We start from the raw sequence: 19,028 nt of genomic DNA, 5'->3' as shown, positions 1-19,028 counted from the left end.
ACGTTTTGACCGTGTCATGGAAACTCTCTGACCATTCCTGAGCTGTTCTAAACACAGGGAGGGGAGGTGGGCAGCTGTGGCCAGAGCAGGGCTTGAAGCTCTGCTCTCGCTCCAGGGGCTTGTGGATGTGTAAGGAATGCGGCGTCACTCCCCTGGCTGCCCGTTTCACAAGGCTGTTGGGGCGGATTTAAGAGAAGCTCTGAGTTCCCTGAGAGAAAAGCATTTAGCAAGGAGCTGGAAGGGGAAAGCACAACCAGCATTATATTTCCTATCCGAATTAACCTTTTCAAAGTATTCTAAGATGGGAGGAAGACAAATCTACTAGAAAAGCAAAAAGTTACTTTCCTAAGTCAAGGTGAGGACTTCTTCTAATATCTTGGGAAAGGCAGGAGAAATGTCAAGAAGTTAAGAAGCATATGAATGGAATAATTCTGCAAATAGCCAAACTCAAATCTTATTTTAGCTACTCATCCACTCACTGTAATAAATATTCATTAAATATATACAATGTACAAAGCACTAAGCCAGATGCTGAAAAGATATAGAATTATGTAAGAAGTGTCCCTACATCCTCCCGTACTGCAAATGCACCAGAAGACGAAACTTTTGTTTAGATTTCCTTCCCACATAAACAAAGGGTTCAAGTTTCCCTAGGACATGGAAGAAGAAAATAATTTTTTTTCTGTATTATGACTTTCTGACTTCATAGAAAAAATTATTTTAGAACACACTGGGGGAGAAACTCTTCTTTTATCTCTGAGTTTCCACTGACAAGCAGCCGCTTTTTCCAGAGGGACTGAGCTATAGAAGGGCTGTAACTTCCACAGCAACCTGATTAAATCTGACATGCGTAAGACCTGTTGGGGGTGGTGAGGAGTGACCCATGTGCCCTTGAATTTCAACCAGAAGACTTGAAACATGTCTAGGAAAGCAGGAAGATCATGTGGTATGAAAAGAAGATCGATCGAGAGAGCTAGGGCAGAAGTATTCCAAGCAAGAGCAAGTCACTTGTGCTTTTGCGTAACAAGCCCTATTGAACCACACATGGCTCTGTACTGAAAGGAAAGCCTAAGTCCTAGCTCATGCCTCACTTTTGCCACAGACTGAACTTGAGAAAGAGGATGACCTTTTCAAGGGTTAATAAATCAGGGGGTCACTAAGTTGTGGGACTGGGACACGCTCATTTAAGATGGGGTAAGAAAGACTTGTTGAGCAATTAGCTGGCATCTTTACTCAATGAGCTGAAAACAGAAAGTCCCACATTTCCTTAAAGCATTTCGTTACAATGGATTGTTCCAAAAAAAAAAAAAAAAAAGTCAACTTTGTGTTTACTTTTCCCCCTAGAGTTGAGCCTAAACTGTTCTCAGAAATAAAACCAACTTAAGATCTGCTTCTTTCACTTGTAATATTCTATGTCCCCAAAGCCACAGAACAGCGGTCCTTCAACAAATGGAGTAAAGTGAAAGCTGGAAACCAGCTTCGTGTGCAAGGAAGAGGGACCCAAGAAGAGTTAATTGCCCTGGGCAGCGAGGACCAGCCACACAACCAGGTCGAGATCACACGAAGGTCTACAGCACATTACGTGACATTCTGAAGTGCTGGCTCTGCTGCAGCTGGACCACTTTTGAGGACAGCAGATTACCCACCAGGACTGGGCAGCACCTCACAGAAACCGAAAGCGAGCATCAGCCAGCCCTGTACTCCACGCTGGAATTTCACGTGCGGCATGTTCTTCGTTATTCATTTTTATGTTTTTCAAAGTAAAACGGATATCAACTTACATGGCTCTCTGGCAATGAACTGAGGTACAGTGTTGGGCAGAGGAGTACTGGGGTTTGGAGTCCCTACTAGTTTGTTCTTGGCCATCTTCGTGTTTGCCTTAGCAAACTCTAGTCGTAGTGTTTGCGGAATTTCAGGATCGAAGCGGATGCCCTTTGGAAATAAAGAACAAATGGAAGATGTTTTCATTTCCTTAGCGTCAAACCGGAATGGTGACAAAATAAACACACCAGTAAACCCTGACAGATCAGAAAAAGAGGTCAGCAAGAGCTCTAATTCTCACTACACACAGAATACACAAAAACCCACAATACCATGTGTCCAGAAAGTCAGGGGGATTTAGTTTACTTAACTTAAAAATTTAGTTACATGCTTTTTCAACTACCCCTTTTCTTCTTGGACAAAAGCTCTCCATGGCAAGTTTTAAAACCTTGATTGGCAAATTCCAAGTATAGTTCAAACTCCACTTAAAACCTGTTAAGAATGAAAGATGACTGTAAAGTCTTGTGCAACACTGGAAAGTCTAAACCTGAAAGGCCTGGCCCGAGTGTGTCCCGTTGCATTTAAAACCCTATTCTTCTTTTTCCCTTAGTTTCATTACCTATATATAGAGGGGAAAATGCACTTCCCTTTCTACCGGAAAATCATAAAGCATAAAGGTGATACAAGTACGCTGCATTACTCAGAAAGCAGGAATTAGATTGATATTTTTAAAAATACTGTAATTCGAGTCAAATGACTAGGCATAATTTGATTTAAGTTAGCTTATGAATTTGTACAAAATCCAAATGTCTTGATGTGGTAAAGCCCTGATTTTGAGAATAGTTGGTTAATTGGCTACAAGGACAGAGAAACAAAGGATTTTACTGGACACAGGATAATACTTTCAATGATCCTTGTCCCATGATCACAGTTTACCTAAAACAAAGCACATCCAACAAACGAAGTTATAAACACCACAAAATATAAGCCGGAGGGCAAGCAAGCCATCGTAGAAGCCTCCCACTCAAGAATGCTTTCCTTACTGAGCATAGCAAAGACCAGCACGACACTTATGTCCAATGTCGTGGGCTCCAGACCTCAACAGGGTCAAAACAGACGTCCCAGGACAGGGCACGAGTGTGCATGGAGAGCAGATGAAGGCCCCGCTGTGTTCCGTAAAGAAAGCCTAAGAACACAGGCATTCATTCAGCCTTCTGAATCCGGGCCCCCGTATCTTCCTTTTCTTCTACTACTTCATTAGCTTGAAGAAAAAGAGGAGCAATTTCCTAAGAAATCCATCTCTACCAGGACGAATGACTAAAACGTCACAGGCTGGGATCCCAGGGTGCAAGGCAGAGGCCCCGGCTGGAAGGCAACGGCAAGGAGAGGACCTAAGGCAGTCAGGGGAAGGACGGAGAGGTCCCAGCGTGGACAACGAAAGCCACAGAGCCCTGACCCTGCAGTGGGTGGAATTTCTTCATGAGCAGGTTTATTCTTTCTCTGGGGAAGAAACCAACAGAGAATGGCAAATGGGGAAAAAAGCACACAAAAGAAATCCACATACACAGCCCTAAGCAACATCAAAAAGTGAAAGGGGGCGCCTGCTCGTTTAGTGAAGTGTAAGGAGAAACCCTTTCTTTTCCTGGTCTCAGTTGGCTGCTGTTGTTTTTTTAACTGGGAAAGCACTGTACTGTCTTGCCTAAAACATATCTAAGGAAAAAGAACAAAGCTGCATTCTGAAGCAGCATTTGCTTCCATCCACTTCTACTTCAGAGTATTTCACCCTCTTAACCCTAATATCACAATAGAACAAATATTTCCAAATATGGAGCTGAAGGACTGTCGACTTTGCTGGGAGAGCAGCGAAATCCCCGGCGGCCCTTCAAGGTGCCGTGTGAGGACTCCTGCATTTCTTCCACGCTCCCAGGCTCCCTCAGGCACGTACTGGGCAACTTGGCGTCAATGTCATGGCGCCCCACCCCCGGCACTAAGCCTCGCCAACCTTCCTGCAAACAAGACACATCTGCTTGAACACTGGGGCCCAGGCCACGGGGTGAACATGAGCCAGGGCACCCGGGGACCTTTCTGGAGCTCTCCAGAGTTTCTGGCCGCAGCTGAAGAACCTGCGCAGCTGGAGGCTGTGCCCAGGTGCGCCCAGCGGTGCGCCAGCCCATGGCGCTCCCTCCACGCCATGTGCTGGACTGTTGTACAACTGGGCCTGGGGGCTCACATCCCAAACAGGCTGAACTGAGTCTCTCCCACAAACTGTTCCCCTCCCTGCCCCCCTCTGGACTAAAATAACTTCACCATCATGTTCCAAATCAAAGTTCCAGCATCCTTGAAAAAAAAAAAAAAGCTCGTAAGTTAAAATGACCTAATTTGTTTGGCAGCTTGTTCAGGGGCTGGAGGCTCAGAATACAAGCCACATTCCTCTCACATCTCTAGCAGCAATACCATATTTGGTAATCAATATCCTGCTCAACTAAGTTTCTATCCATTGGGATTAGCCAAGCCAAAAACATGTTAAATGTTAAAAGATGAAGAGGCAGAGAAGGGCAGGAGAAGGGAGGACATGCAAGAGAAGGGGTAGAAGAGAACAAGAGAAGAGAAAATAGATGGGAAGGAGACATGAAGCAACAACAACAACCAACCTCGTGCTTAATTAAAGCCTGACAAAGTTCTTCTCTGGCCCCAGTGAACTTCCCATGAAATGCTGTCATGGTAGTATTACTGCCAAACCAAATGGCAGAATGCGTGCCTTTCAAAATCAGCTTTTCCTCTGCCTTTAGTTCACCAAATCTCTTCTTATAATGAACAGAAATCTTTTTGAAACGTAAATGGTGCCTTATTTATATGGTAACCAGAAAGGATAGTTTCTGGATACCCATATGATATTAACTTGAGAATAAACAGTTATGTACAAGTGATCTCATCTGACTGTGAGCCAACAACATCTCCAAGCTGGTCTAAATCACTGTGACCAAACTAACCCAGGGTCAAGCTGATCTAGAGGCCCAGCTCCCCAGCCGGGGCGGAGCCCAGGAGATGTGAAGACAGTGGCTATAGATAAAGTACCCTTGCAGGTCTGGTGTGCTTAGCAGTATACTAGGGCAGTGTCAGATCTATAACCCACACCAACAAGATTATCTTTCCCAGGCCTTAAAGGCGTTTCATTTCCTAAAACACCTCCTGGCCTTTCTTCCCTCCTGAATCTTCTCTGTGCACTCACATTGGTAAATCTTCCTACCTCTAGTAATATAGCCCCTTTCCCATTAGGCCCCCCGCCTTTCTCTTCTCTGTGGGTGACTCAACCACAGAACAGTTTTATTCAACAACCTCTGCCATACTTGCCATCACAGACATGGTATCACCAAAAGTGCTCGAAGACTCTCAAGGAAATCTGAAACTCTGCATTGATACCTTGTAATGCTCTAAACTCCAAGAAGGTTCATTATTACCTTCTGGTCTCCACGGAGGGAATTTTTTAAAGTTCTGTGTTTTTTTTTCTCCCTTTCTCTTACAAGGTAAATAAAGTTCAAGCACTATTTGTAAACAGAAAAGATTAAAAAGTGCACTTTCTGATATGTGGGCTTATAGCCCTCAGTGCAAATTTGCTTCATATTTAAATTGAATTAAGACTTCAAGCAAGTTAGAGAGCTTTAAAATACAATTTTATTGCTCTACAAACTATACCACAGCCTGGAGCCCTAGAAGGTTGAGGGAAGAGCCAGCATATAATAAAGGAAGGAAATGGGCAAGGTGAAAGAAATTAACAAAACCCTCAGACCCCGAGTCTCCCAGGATCCAGAAAGTAGCAGTCTATGAGTTACAGCTCTTTCAGTGACTTTCTGGAAGATGAAATGGAGAAGTTATTAACTGAACACCCCCAGATCCCAAGTAGCTCTCTGGCTGCTGTCAGTGATGCTGGCTTCCTGCACACATGGGCTGGTGCTGAGTGATTTACTGGCCTGAAACGATGGGCTGGGAGGTGTACACAGGGAATGGATTATTCTGGACATAAAGACATCATCGTTCCAACTTCTTTGGTAATGTCACTGATATTAATGGCATCCACATGCATGGGGTAAATATTAGTATGTAGTTTATTCATTGGCTAATTTAAGCAAAAGAGGAGGGGCTATTTTAGAATGATTAAAATATGCTTAAAGCTACTTTCCTACGCGATGTATGGTTTTCAATGAACAAACCAGATATAAAAGACCTTTTGGGGAAAAATGGGAAGAGCCGAATATAGATTATTAGGTGGTATTTGGCAACTGCTAGTTTGATTAGGCATGATAATGACATGTAGGTATAAGGAAAATGTCTTCAGTTTTTAGCACTGAAATGAAGCAATCGTGGCGAAAGGTTAAGTTGGGAGGTTATGGTGAGGGGATATGAACCATCATAGCACACTTATTTTTCTGCTGTGTTTGAAATTTTCACAGTAAAAAGTAAAAACAAAGTCAATTTAACACAGCCAAGGCAGAAGGCGCCTGGGAGCCAGGGGAGACATCAGAGAGGGAGTGACGGCAGACGGAAGTTCACCAGGTGGCGGTCCAGGAAAGAGCTCAGCAAAGTTCCCTGGGACAGGATGTGGAGAAGGGCACGTTGTCTGTGTGCTGGGGTGGGAGGGGGAGAAGGGGATAAGGCTGGACAAGCAGGCTGGGGTGAGAGCTGTGAGCATGGCCTTCGGACAGGCTGCACCGCTGAGCCATGAGACGCTTTCAGCTGGAGAAGAATGTAAGACTGTGAGATCCACACCTTGGAAGGAAGGGAGGGCTCGCTGAGCGCACGTGGCAGGCCCCGCCTCCCGAGTTTCTGACTCGGTTGGTTTGGTTCAGCTCTGCTAGTGCTGTTTATCTCATTGAACACACTATTTGCTTTATTATTCTCCCCCGTTCTCTTTCACTCTCCCTCCTTTATTTAAATACAAGCTGCCCCCACTCCAGCCAAGTTAAGCATAAATTGCTGGCACAATGCCCCTTTACCACTACATGCTTCTGTTTGCTGTCTCTAAACAAGGACCTCTCTTGTTTTTCTGATGCAGGACCATGCAGAGTGTCTATTTGTCATCTCTTTAGTTTCCTTTAACCTTGAATAATTCCCCAATCCTTGTTTTCTATGCCCTGGACACTGCTGTTTCCTTTGCAGAATGTCTCTCAATTTAGGATAACCTGATTTTTCTTCTTGATTCAGGTTTTCCATCTTTGGCAGGAATGTCACAGAAAAGATGTGTCTTCCTCAGTGCATCCTATCGGGGGCACATGAGATGGTTTCTGCACCATTCCTAGTGATACTAACTTTGATCACTTGTCGGGTTTCTCCACAATAAAGTCACTGTTTTTTCCCTTTTTAATCAATAAGTGTCTTATGAAGAGGTACAGCTCTCCCATTTTCTCATCAAACTTTTACCCACTAGTTTTAACCCCCTGGATGAGTCTGACCTGAAAAGCCTTGCTATTTGGTTGCCAAGGGGTGATTTGCTAATTCTGCTGATCCCATCATTCCTTTTATATTTATCCTGCTTTGGGAAGAGCATTCCCTTCTCCCCCATTTACTTATTCACTCACTCATTCATTCCCTTATATCAGTATTGGCTCATATTCATATTTTATGTTATGGTTTATGAGCCATTATTATTATTATTTAGTTTGGTGCTAAAATTACCCCAGATTGGGGCGTACACACATGCACGCGCATACACACACACTCACTGCACAAAACCTCACACTCATATCTATTTCCCTATATCCATTAGATATACTAAAAACCAGTTCATATTAATAGCTCCAATTCCAATCCACCATCCACAGAGTTCATTCTGGCTTCTTTCTCTCGTACCTGTAACTCCTTCTCTGATGGTGAGTCCTGGCTCTCATTATCCACCATATATTTACTTATTTGCTACTACAATAAGGCACATGCAGCAGCTGTAGAATCACTATTGAATATCACTGTAGAAAAAAGCCTAACAACTACACTTCAATGCTTGTTTACAGTTCTTTTTGTCTTTAGCTGGAAAGCACATGGCCAACGTGCCGAATTGCGCCGAATTCAAGAATCATTCGGGGGGCGGCGGACTTGGCCCAGTGGTTAGGGTGTCCGCCTTTCAAACCCCGGGCCTCCTTGACCCGTGTGGACCTGGCCCATGTGCAGTGCTGATGTGCGCAAGGAGGGCCCTGCCACGCAGGGGTGTCCCCGCGTAGGGGAGCCCCACATGCAAGGAGTGCGCCCCGTAAGGAGAGCCACCCAGCGTGAAAGGAAATGCAGCCTGCCCAGGAGTGGTGTGGCACACACGGAGAGCTGACACAAGATGACACAATAAAGAGAAACACAGATTCCCGTGCCGCTGATAACAACAGAAGTGGACAAAGAAGACGCAGCAAATAGACAAACGGGGTGGGGGGGGAGGGGAGAGAAATAAATAAATAAATAAATCTTAAAAAAAAAAATCATTCGGGTTAGTTTTGTCTGCCCCTCCCACCATCCAGTATTATTCATCTGAAATACAGCTGGTTCATTTATTTCTGTTTACATTTAATATTCAGTTCAGGGTCCCTCCCATCCTTGTTGGCTTCATTTTATCTATTTATGCAGTCATAGTACATAAAACTGTTTACCACTTTAAAAGTTGAGTCATCAAGTCATCCATTTTCCTGTTCATCTAGTGATTAGCTTTATATACGTTGACTAAAAACCTGAGAATCTAGAATTTTAACACTCCACCTCCACTATCCCCTGCCTGCTGTGACTTCCTAAGACCCCAAATTTCCTTTTGAAGGAAGCTTCTAAGTAACCAAAGGGTTTTAATGTAATTTACTGTCATTTATTTTTTGATTAATTTTTAAAATTTCAAACATGTTGGAAAACCTTTTTTAAAGGTAAAGATATTTGTAATAAACGTGGCTGTAAAGGGTCTGGTAAGTTCTTGGCTTAAACTGGGGGAGGGAGCACATTCTCAGGACTGAGCTGTGCCTGCTGCCCTGCTTTTCCTGGTGAATCCTGGGCTAAACGCCTTTCCAAAGTCCCGACGGAGGCAAATTCAAGCGAGTAAGGAAATCGCTTTATTAGAATGAACCATGAGATTGCCTCTCATGGAGAGTAACAGACCATCCTTACCACTCATTCCCCTGCCAGTGGACTCTGATCTCCTCTGGAAAAGAGGCACAAGACACGTATTTCTTTAAAAGCAAAGGTCATTTCCTATCAGAATCTCCTAGAGTTTCACACATTTGGATCCAGTGATTCTGTGCATTTGAGGCCTAAGTATGCATTGAACCAGACGAAAGTTACCTTTTTTTTTTTTTAGGATAAAAATACAATTTCAAAAGGTGCAACTTCACTGTTGAAAGTTTCCTAGGTGATTCTAAGAAGCTTCTTACTGTCCCTCTCTCCAAGCCCAAATTCAACTGAAAACCTACCCCTCTGCTTTAACTCAATTCTCAGAAGTGCTCAGAGGCACAGAGATCACAGGTTGGTTGGGCTTTAGTAAATCACTATCTAGATTTTTCAGCAACTTCTTGGCTTCTTCAGTAAGGAACTTAGTGCTCCAAAACCAGTTTCCTCTCTTACAGCTGACTAGAATAAACAAATAAATCAGCCCAGCATGACTGCTCTTACCTATTCCTGCACATCTGGTACTCAAAAGATTTCCTGTTCTATGGTATGTGGGGATAAGGGCCAAGAGATTTGGAGGTTGGCTGGTGGCGGCTCACCTAACTTCACTACGTTCAAAGGGTTTTTTCACTCATCCGCAAAAAAGTATTTGAGTCCTTTCTTGCTAAGTGACCAAATGAAGTGTTTTTCTGATTTATGGCCTAAGCTTCTATTTAACCTATTTAATGCTGATTTAACTGAAAATTCAATATTCTCATTTAAAGTTGCTGAAATATATGCTATTACAGATATTTTTTAATAACAGCTTTATGAGATGTAAATCACATATAAAATTCACATTTAAAGTGTACAATTCAGGGAAGCAGATTTGGCTCAACTGATACAGCATCTGCATACCGCATGGGAGGTCCAGGGTTCAAATCCAGGGCCTCCTGACCCGTGTGGTGAGCTGGCCCATGCCAACGCTGACGCGCGCAAGGAGTACCCTGCCACGCAGGGGTGTCCCCCGCGCAGGGGAGCCCCACGCGCAAGGAGTGCGCCCTGCAAAGAGAGCCGCCCCGCGTGAAAGAAAGTGCAGCCTGCCCAGGAGTGGGGTCACACACATGGAGAGCTGACACAACAAGATGATGCAACAAAAAGAGACACAAATAACCAGTGCCGCTGACAAGACTGACAAGAATACAAGCAGACACGGAAGAACACACAGCAAATGGACACAGAGAGCAGACAACTGGAGGGGAAGGAGAGAGAAATAAATAAAAAATAAATCTTAAAATAAAGTGTACAGTTCAATGGCTTTTAGTGTACTCACAGAGCTGGTAACACGGCCCCTATCTAATTTTAGAATGCTTTCATCACCCCCAAATAGAAACTCTGTACCTGTTAGTATCATTCCTCATTCCTCCCCTGCTGGCAGCCATGAAACTATTTCCTGTCTCTCGGGGATTTGTCTATTTATTCTGGATCTTTCACTGTAAGTGTAACCATACAATATATTTAGTCTTTTGTGACTGGATTCTTTTACCCAGGATAAGGTCTCCAAGATTCATCCATGTTGTACTTCAAACTTTTTTTTAATTGCCAAATAATATTTCCTTGTACAAATACACCACACATTGTTTATCCTTTCATCAGGTGATGTACATTTGGTTGTTTCCCACTTTTTTGCTATTAGGGATAATGCTGCTGTGGATATTAAGGTACAAGCTTTTATGTGGGCATATGTTGTGAATTCTCCTGTGTACATATGTAGATGTGCAATTGTTGGGTCATAAAGTGACTCCAGGTTGTACATTTTTGAAGAATTGCCAAACTGACATTTTATAATCCCAGCAGCATCTGAGGATTCAAATTTCCTCACATCCTCATCAACATTTGTTACTGTCTGACTTTTTCATTGAAGCCACCTTTTTTACAAAATTAACTTTATTTCAACTTCAAAAGATAACAGGGAAGTGGATGTGGCTCCAGCGATTGAGCTCCTGACTACCACAAAGGAGATCCATGGTTCCACAGCAGGCTGGCACAACAAGACGGTGCAACAAGAGACAAAGGAGGAAAGGCAAGACAGCCAGCTGATGCAATAGGCAGTCATGGCAAGCTGCCGCAACAAGATGACACAACAAGAGAAATGAGGAAGAACGTAAGGAGACACAAAACAAAGCAGGGAATGGAGGTGGCTTAAGTGATTAGATGCCTTCCTCCCACATCGGAGATCCTGGGTTCAGTTCTTAGAACCTCCTAAGGAAACAAGGAAGACAACAGACACAGCAAATGCTAACAAGGCAGGGGTAGGGAGAAATAAATAAACTCTTAAAAAAAAATAACGGACACAAGGTAGCTTAACAAATTATGCAAGTATTACTTAAAAAAATCCTGTCCAGGCACATTTACCTTATCTAAGCTTTAAAAATATCCTAGTAGGTATGAAGTCATATTTCATTGTGGTTTTGATTTGTACTTTGCTGTGTTGTTATATTTTCAAACATTTTGTAAAGATAGCTAAGAATAAAAGCCTTCTACTCTTTTCAAAGAGATTTTTGGCCACATGAAAGGAAATATCCTGGGGACTACAAATCTTTCATTAATATAAAAGGTTACGAAGTTGAAAGAACTGACTTTTATCTTTCAGAGGGTAAAAATGCAAGTCAGAAATACAAACTGTTTTCTGAGAATAGTTATTGGTAGACTTGTCACTCCCATCAGAAGCTTGGAGGTAAATACACCTTAGAGATTATCTGAGCTGTCATGGGGTCCAAAATATATTTACAGTTTTCTGAGTACTGTCAACTTTCTCTTCTAAAGGCAGCATAAAATGTTCAATCTGATTAGCAGACAGACTCTAGGAAAGGTACACACATACAAACACACATAACAAATAATCATCATATTCAGCAGGACACTTAAAAGGGCTCAGCTAGGGACAGACACACACAAAAACTGTATCACTATTGCAGGAGAGTCGATGGAGGGACCACAGAGAGGAGGCAAGCTAAGGAACAGCTGTGGGTTAGACAGGTAAATAAAAAACGACTTGACAACTGGAGGAAAGGAAAGGAGAGAAAAAACAAGGATATGCAAAATCAATGCCATAATTTCAAAAATTCCCAATTTAAACCTGTTTCTGAAAAAGAATGAATAGAGATTTCCTACCGTTTTATCGTCATAGCCTTGTGTTGCTAGTGAAAATCTGTAATGCCCACCCATCTTTTCAAAACAAAATTATCGACGAGTGAATTTGACAGAAGCACGAGCCACAGAGAACTGGGTCAGTAAGATTCATGCTAAACAGTAGAGGATTATCTTTATAAAACATGAAATTCACAGAATTTTAGTATGCTGAATTTGGGGGACCTCCTAACTTTCAGCCATGGGTATTTCTTGGGGGAAGGTGGAAATGTGTGAGGTTGTTTTCTGGCTGTCACAATGAGGGAAGACAATCCTGGCATTTGGGGACAGGAGCCAAGGATGTTAAAATCCTACAATGGAAGGACAGCTCCATTCAGAAGAAGAGTTGTCTCCTCTACAATGCCGAAAGCCTCCCCAACATGGATGAAGAAATTAAAATCTAGATAAATCAAGTAATCTGTTTATATTTCCAGTTAACCTTTGGCAGAGTACAGACCAGAATTCCATTTTCCGATTACTCTGTGTATGCACATGTTAGAGTTCTTAAGTTCTTTATTTTACAAAGACTACATTATTTTCAGATAACAATGGAAGTCGTTCAATTTCCACTGTTCTGAAACTTAGGTGGATGTCAGTTCCAACAGGGAATGAACAAGGGAGAGGAAGAACCATCAGATGGTATTTCATACTTCTCCTAAATAAGGGCATTGCTAGCAGGATCATCAGGACTGTTCACACAGCAGCCTGCCTGCCGGGTCACTGCCTGCTGAGAAAGTGCATTAGAGCAATTACGCTTTGTTCTCTTTCTTAATCCACCTACCTCGAAGTACTTGCCCTGGATTTACCTTTTAGAATAATCTGATTTATTACTCATTGTCCTCCTTACAGAGTCATTTGAAAAATGGGTGTCCCTCTCTCTCTCTCATCGGAAATACATCTGTATTGTACCAGAAGAAACAAGCTGCCTCTCCAAGAGTTCTCTGAAGCTGGGCTATGATTCCAGGTCCAATTTCTTGCTCCTTCGTCTACTTTCAGTCTTCCAGTAAGCAATAGGTTTCTAGATATCTTATATCCTCTTCTTGTTTTTAACCTCAACTTGAAAAACAAGTGAAATCTGTTACATTTGTTTTTAAATCAAAGGTTCCATAAAACACAATGAAATTTTTTTCTTTTTTTAACTTTTATTTTAAAGATACATAGATCACACAAAATGTTACATTAAAAAATATGAGGTTCTCATATACCCCACTCCTCATACTCCCCACTTCTCCCAAATTGACAATTTCTTTCATCAGTGGTGGTACATTCATTGCATTTGATGAGCACATTTTGGAGCACTTCTATACAGCATGGATTATAGTTATGTTGTAGTTTACACTCTCTCCCATTCAATGGTTTATGGCAGGATCTAAAACGTCCTGCATCTATCCCTGCAATATCATTCAGTACAACTCCAAGTCCCAAAAATGCCCCATATCACACCTCTTTTTCCCTCTCCCTGCCCTGAGCAACTCCCGTGGCCACTGTCTCCACATCAATGATATAATTTCTTCCATTGCTAGAGTCACAATAATTCTATAGTAGAGTACCAGTAAGTCCACTCTAATCCATATTTTATTCCTCCAGTGAAATTTTATTGTGCTTTGGAGGTTTTAGTGACAGAAAGGAATATGGAAACATATCTGGTTTAGAATGTTTCCAGAGGTTCATCCTTGATTCCAAGCTTATGTAATCTCTCCTGATATTATTTTGTAACAAACTCAAGTCTATGAGTGTTTTAAGAGAATGGACTTGGCAATGACAGAGAAATCCAACCTCATTCTCTTACTAGCAACCTTGAGTCTGGAATAAAAGAATTTTAGTATTTCCTAGCAACTAGACACTTCCTGAAATACATTTTATTTGTGGTTCCACGTTTATTCATGTGAACTAACTGTAGCACTCAAACTCAGACTCTAAGCCAGCTCCTATCATGAAATCTACAAACTGGTCAAGGTAAGGATGTATCTGCCCCAAAACCAAGGACTACAAAAGCAACTAGGAGAGGTTGCTCTGGGAAGTCCTTCCACTTCCTTGCACAGGCAGCCAGGAAACTGGTACCCCGAGAGCACCGAGTGCTGGAGTGAATTACAGTGCTGTTAGTACCATGCCTACTTCCACAAGAGGCACCCCAATTCAGAGCCACTTGGAGTGGAACCACCCCCCCCCCCAAATGAAAGGAATAAGGAACGTGGGCTCAGGCCGTCGCCTGCCACCTGGACTCAGGTAGGAAACCACCTCCATTGCTGCCTCGGGGAAGTTGTTAAAGCTCTCTGTGCCTCAATGGCCTCGGCTACAACCTGGCAACAGTCCCGGCTCACCCCACCTAGGGCTGATTGTGAGATCCCATGAGCTCTTCATGTAAATGGTGGGATTAAAGCCTGCCCTAGGACCTTCACTCTAAGTCCTGTGGCTCCGGGCTCTTCAGCCACGGAGCTGTTTTCCTAAATTTGGCCTGAGAGAGGTTTTTTCTTCTGTGGCCTTTCTGGGGAGGTGCTTCTGCCACTTGTAAAAGAGAAGGGTAGAATTCGTACTTGGCGCTGAGATTTCCCCAATTGGAGAGGAAGTAGCAGGATACACGAACCGTGGTCTAATCTGGAACTGTGTAGTTTCAGAGAATTCTTTGAATCCCTGTGATTTCATTTCCCTCACCGGGAGCTGATATGTCCTGCTCCTCTTGGTGGTATAATAATTGCAGAGACTTGACCCACTGTTAGAATGGGGAGGATGTACTTTGGAGGTATCTGGATCTCCATTTGACTTGACCATCCACCCCAGCTGAATTGATTTCTTTTCCACTAAAGCATACTTACTTTTCCCCTGGCCAGCCCTCCCCTGTGTACATAACCATGCCCTAGGAGAATCTGCTTTGTATAGGATGACTATAAAGTCATGACAAGGCCTTTGAAGAAGTCATAAACTAAATCTTCAACACGTCAACAGAATCGGAGTTAAGCAGAGTTTATTTTCCCAAGGGTTGCAAGGGCATGGTTGTTTGAACTTTTGCCACTATGTTCTCAGACGATCCTGAAAAGGATGATTGAAAGACCTGACAAGGTTAGGCAGGCTGTCTCCAAGCTAAACCCGGCCAGTTACCCATTAAAAGCAATATTTTACAGTGACGCTTGGAAATAGATAATATTATGTGGGAAGAAACGCAGACCAGAGAGCAGATGGGACTCTTTTACTCAGGGATCCTGATGTTCACAATTTCACCCCGTGGAGTCTGAAGGTAACCAGGGGTCAACTGCCGTGGTAGGGACAAAGGCATCTCCTGAGCCCTCGACACACCAATACTGAGACCAGCGGGGCTGTTAGCAGCCCCTGTCACCGTACAGTCCTCACGCTGCATGACAACGGATGTACCCATCAGTGCGCTTGACTTGCTACCTACTGAATGAAGGCATTTGAGCAAATGGCACTCATAATGCAAGCGAAAAAGGAAGCAGGTCCTAGCCAACTTTTTACCCTGAGAAGATCTTGGGGTGATCTACAAACACATTTTGACAGTCCACATCTGCTTAATGTTGGCCCGTGGCATTCCAGTTTGATGCCAGTCACTCTACTGGACACAAGGGAAACCTCAGAATTTTGACGGTCACGTTCACTTATTTGGGAAATCAACAAAGAGGGTCTGCTGCAACCAAGCACTTCTCTGTAACTGTGAAGCCTCATAAGTACCAGAGCAAAAATTTCAGAGATTAAAATAACAGCATCAAGAAACACAGGGTACCAACGATGCTCAGTCAATAACCATGTAAGAGATTTCTGGTTTATGTGGTTCATCTCTGTAAAGCCCATATCATGGGCTTAATTAAGGAGTTTGGCACCGATGGGGAAAGAAAATAAAATGATAAAATGAAGGAAATTGCGAAGTTATTCTCAGAGTCTACATTAGTAAACCATGACAGTCTAGAAAATATTTACCTTTGCTCACAGAGTATACCTAATGAAAAAGCAGGGGTGTTCATGTGTTAATTCATAACTCATTATCCATTTCAACTACAAAAATACAAAAACAACTTTACTCTTCTTTCCTAGTGATCATGTTCATTCATAAAGGTTACATGTGTGCTCACACAGCTTGTGCAAAACAGAAAACCCAGGATTCAACTGGAAAGGGATGAGTTTCTGAATACTTAGTAAATACACATCCAATAAATCATTAGCAGATGACTACACAGGCCCTTTAAAGATCAAAGTATTATTGGTATCAAGGCAAGCATTTCAAGGATGGTGTCAGCTCTTCAAGGAACAAGACTAAGTATACATAAATAATACACACTAATCTTCTGATTATTGAAAAGGGGGAGGCTGATCTGCCTCTGCACACAAGGCGTTCTCTGCAGGCAGGGTTGTTTGGAGGTAAAATAAAACAAAGGATAGGTGTGTGTGGGAAAGGGCTACGTAAAATCCAAGATATGTTGAATGACAAACACTGTACAATATAGTCTTAGAATTATAAAAAGTGTGTCTGTGTCTACAGAGGAAAGCCCCTGAATAATTAATCAGTCCTACTGCTGAGGTAGGCGGGCTAAGAAAGTTCATTTAAACACTCTTCTTCTACCGCCACCTTAAGTGCTTGTTAGGTCATTTGAGGACCCATCTTCGCTTTCTGTGTATCTTTAAGGATCATTCTGCAAAGTTTACTTTGAGCTTTTATTAGTGGCTGGTGTGGAAGAAAAAGAGAGTCAGGGGGAGAAGAGAAAAACAGTGTTAATATAATCAAACTGTACAACTGAAAAAAGACAGTTACCTAAACTTGCCAAAACCATTCTAAAAAAGACTTCCATTTAAAGATCACACAGTCCACAACAGGCCTCCCAGGATATTTTCATAGCCGTTTCTGCTCTCCACTTTTTCAGCAACGAGCCCCCTTCTTCCACCTCCAATAGGACCCAGTGAAGTCTGCCACTTGTACATGACCAAGAGGAGCCAGGAAATCTGTACATTCTAGTTACACATTTTAAAGCTACACTACAGGAAAAAGAAAATTCCGTAGACAGAAATAGCTGCATTATATTAAAAGAATATTTTTTAGAAGTCATCAGCCTTATATCCTCAATGTTACTGAGGCTAAAAATGAGTGCCATCTATACCAATAAATTATTAATTGGTCCTCAGTTCTTTACTAACCCCATTATGGATAAACCTTCCTGTGTGTATATTGTGGGGAGAGATCTGTTCTCTGATGAATGCAGTAAAAATAAAGTGAGGAAACAGGTAGAATTTGCTCCTTAAACAGGATTTTTAGCACAGGCATTCCAATGCTAACAAGCTCTTCCAACCAAGAATTTGGGGTCTAGGCACAAGTTACTTGAAAGAATGTAAACAGTCAAGTTCAAACTTTGGAAGTTCACGGCAAAGTACTTCCTGTGCTGCAGAGAGAGCCAAAACAAAGCGAATCAAAACGTTCCTCACCTCTGAGCAACTAAATCAGGGCACTTCCGCTGCTCTAATGCATCACTGCAAGGCCACTGACCGGGGCTCTAACAAGGCTGAGGTGGAATTTCTCCCTCCCTACAAAAAACTCGAGCCAGGAACGTCACTGGCTGCTAAATAAAACAGTTTGTATTGAATGGATGTGGGATGTCTTTGTTTTGACAGAGATTCAACTGGAATCTGGACTTTGTCAGATATAACATACAAAGCCATGTGCATGATTAGTGCGGAAGAAGAGGGATAAAGTGGGTTTGGCTAACAATATTTTGTTGGTTTGAGAATACTGAGGATGACATTGTTTCACTGAAGAGTTCTGAGAGAAGGGTAATGAATCAACTTACCGTTAATTACATTATAATGTAAGTCGGTGTTCAGAAATACTCTGAACCCAATGGAATTTGAGATCCCACAGAAATGATTTTTAAAACCACCTTGTTGTATGAAGGGGGATTTAGGCAATAAATAAAGGAGGCCTCTGTGAAGGCTGGCATAACCATTAATCATCAGTGGTTTTAGCATTTCATTGAGTATAACCTGATCTTACCTTTTGAGGTTGGTCTCATCAATAGAGTATTAAGAGGAAGAAAACTGAGGCTCAGGAGACTCCCATATCAGTTACCAAGTGGCAGAGCCTGGAGTTGACCCCGGTCTACCTGACACTGACCTTGTGGCTCTGCCTTTTAGAAAGCCCCCCAGAAGAACTGAGAGCAGTGATAGGAACAGACATCTGCACACCTCTGTTCACAGAGGTGTTATTCATGACTGCCAAAAGTTGGAAACAACCCAGCTGTCCATCAGCCAATGAATGGCTAAACAAACTGGTGTATTCACACAATGGAATATTATGCAGCTGTAAGAAGAAATGAAGTTGTGAAGCATATGACAACATGGATGAACTTGGAAAATATTGAGTGAAGCAAGGTAGACACAAAAGGACAAATACTATAAAACTGTGTTACTAAGAACTAAATATAGTGTGCAACATATTGTATGATTCCATTTACATAAAATACAAATATAAATCAATTTAAAAAGATGAACTTTGATTAGTGGTTATGTAGGGCTAGGGAAGGCATGCTAAGGGGTAGAGTATTTCATTACTTTTTGCAGTAATGAAATAATTCTACAACTTTTTGTCATGATGAATGTACAGCATGGTGATTTTACTAAAAGCCATTGATTAGTCACTGTAGATAGATCATAGGGTATGTGAATATATCTCAAAAAAACTGCTGAATAAATAAATAAATAAATGTGCAAGAATAACCAGAAATAGCAGGTATATATAGCAGGGAAAACAGAGAGAGATTGAGAGGGGAGGAATTTTTTTGCTTGTTTGTCTAGATTTTTATTATTATTATTAATATGGAAATAATATGTTCTAAAAATGATTGAAGTGATAAATGCACAACTATGTGATTATACCAAATCCCATTGATTGCATACTTTGGATGAATTGTATGCTTTATTAATATGTATCAATTGATTAGTTAAAATAAATAAAATTAAGAAATAAAAAGAAAGCCCCAAGACATGGT

The 19,028-nt window shown here is 42.1% G+C and overlaps 1 protein-coding gene across 12 annotated transcripts in view; it reads right to left on the bottom strand.

The window, feature by feature from the left end:
- The window catches only part of RBPMS (RNA binding protein, mRNA processing factor), a 164,170-nt gene that overhangs the window by 59,847 nt on the left and 85,295 nt on the right, over positions 1-19,028 (bottom strand). For 11 of the 12 annotated variants that reach the window (XM_071212631.1, XM_071212632.1, XM_071212633.1 and 8 more), the window contains one exon: positions 1,782-1,932. The exons of the other annotated variant lie outside the window; for it this stretch is intronic. In XM_071212631.1, the coding sequence (XP_071068732.1) occupies positions 1,782-1,932 (151 nt within the window). The remainder of the gene's footprint in view (positions 1-1,781; positions 1,933-19,028) is intronic. 12 annotated transcript variants of the gene reach the window in all.

Source organism: Dasypus novemcinctus, chromosome 29, assembly GCF_030445035.2.
Source record: "Dasypus novemcinctus isolate mDasNov1 chromosome 29, mDasNov1.1.hap2, whole genome shotgun sequence".
Lineage (NCBI taxonomy): Eukaryota > Metazoa > Chordata > Mammalia > Cingulata > Dasypodidae > Dasypus > Dasypus novemcinctus.
The sequence above is the reverse complement of the archived record's forward strand: the minus strand, read 5'-3'. Positions and strand labels throughout refer to the sequence as shown.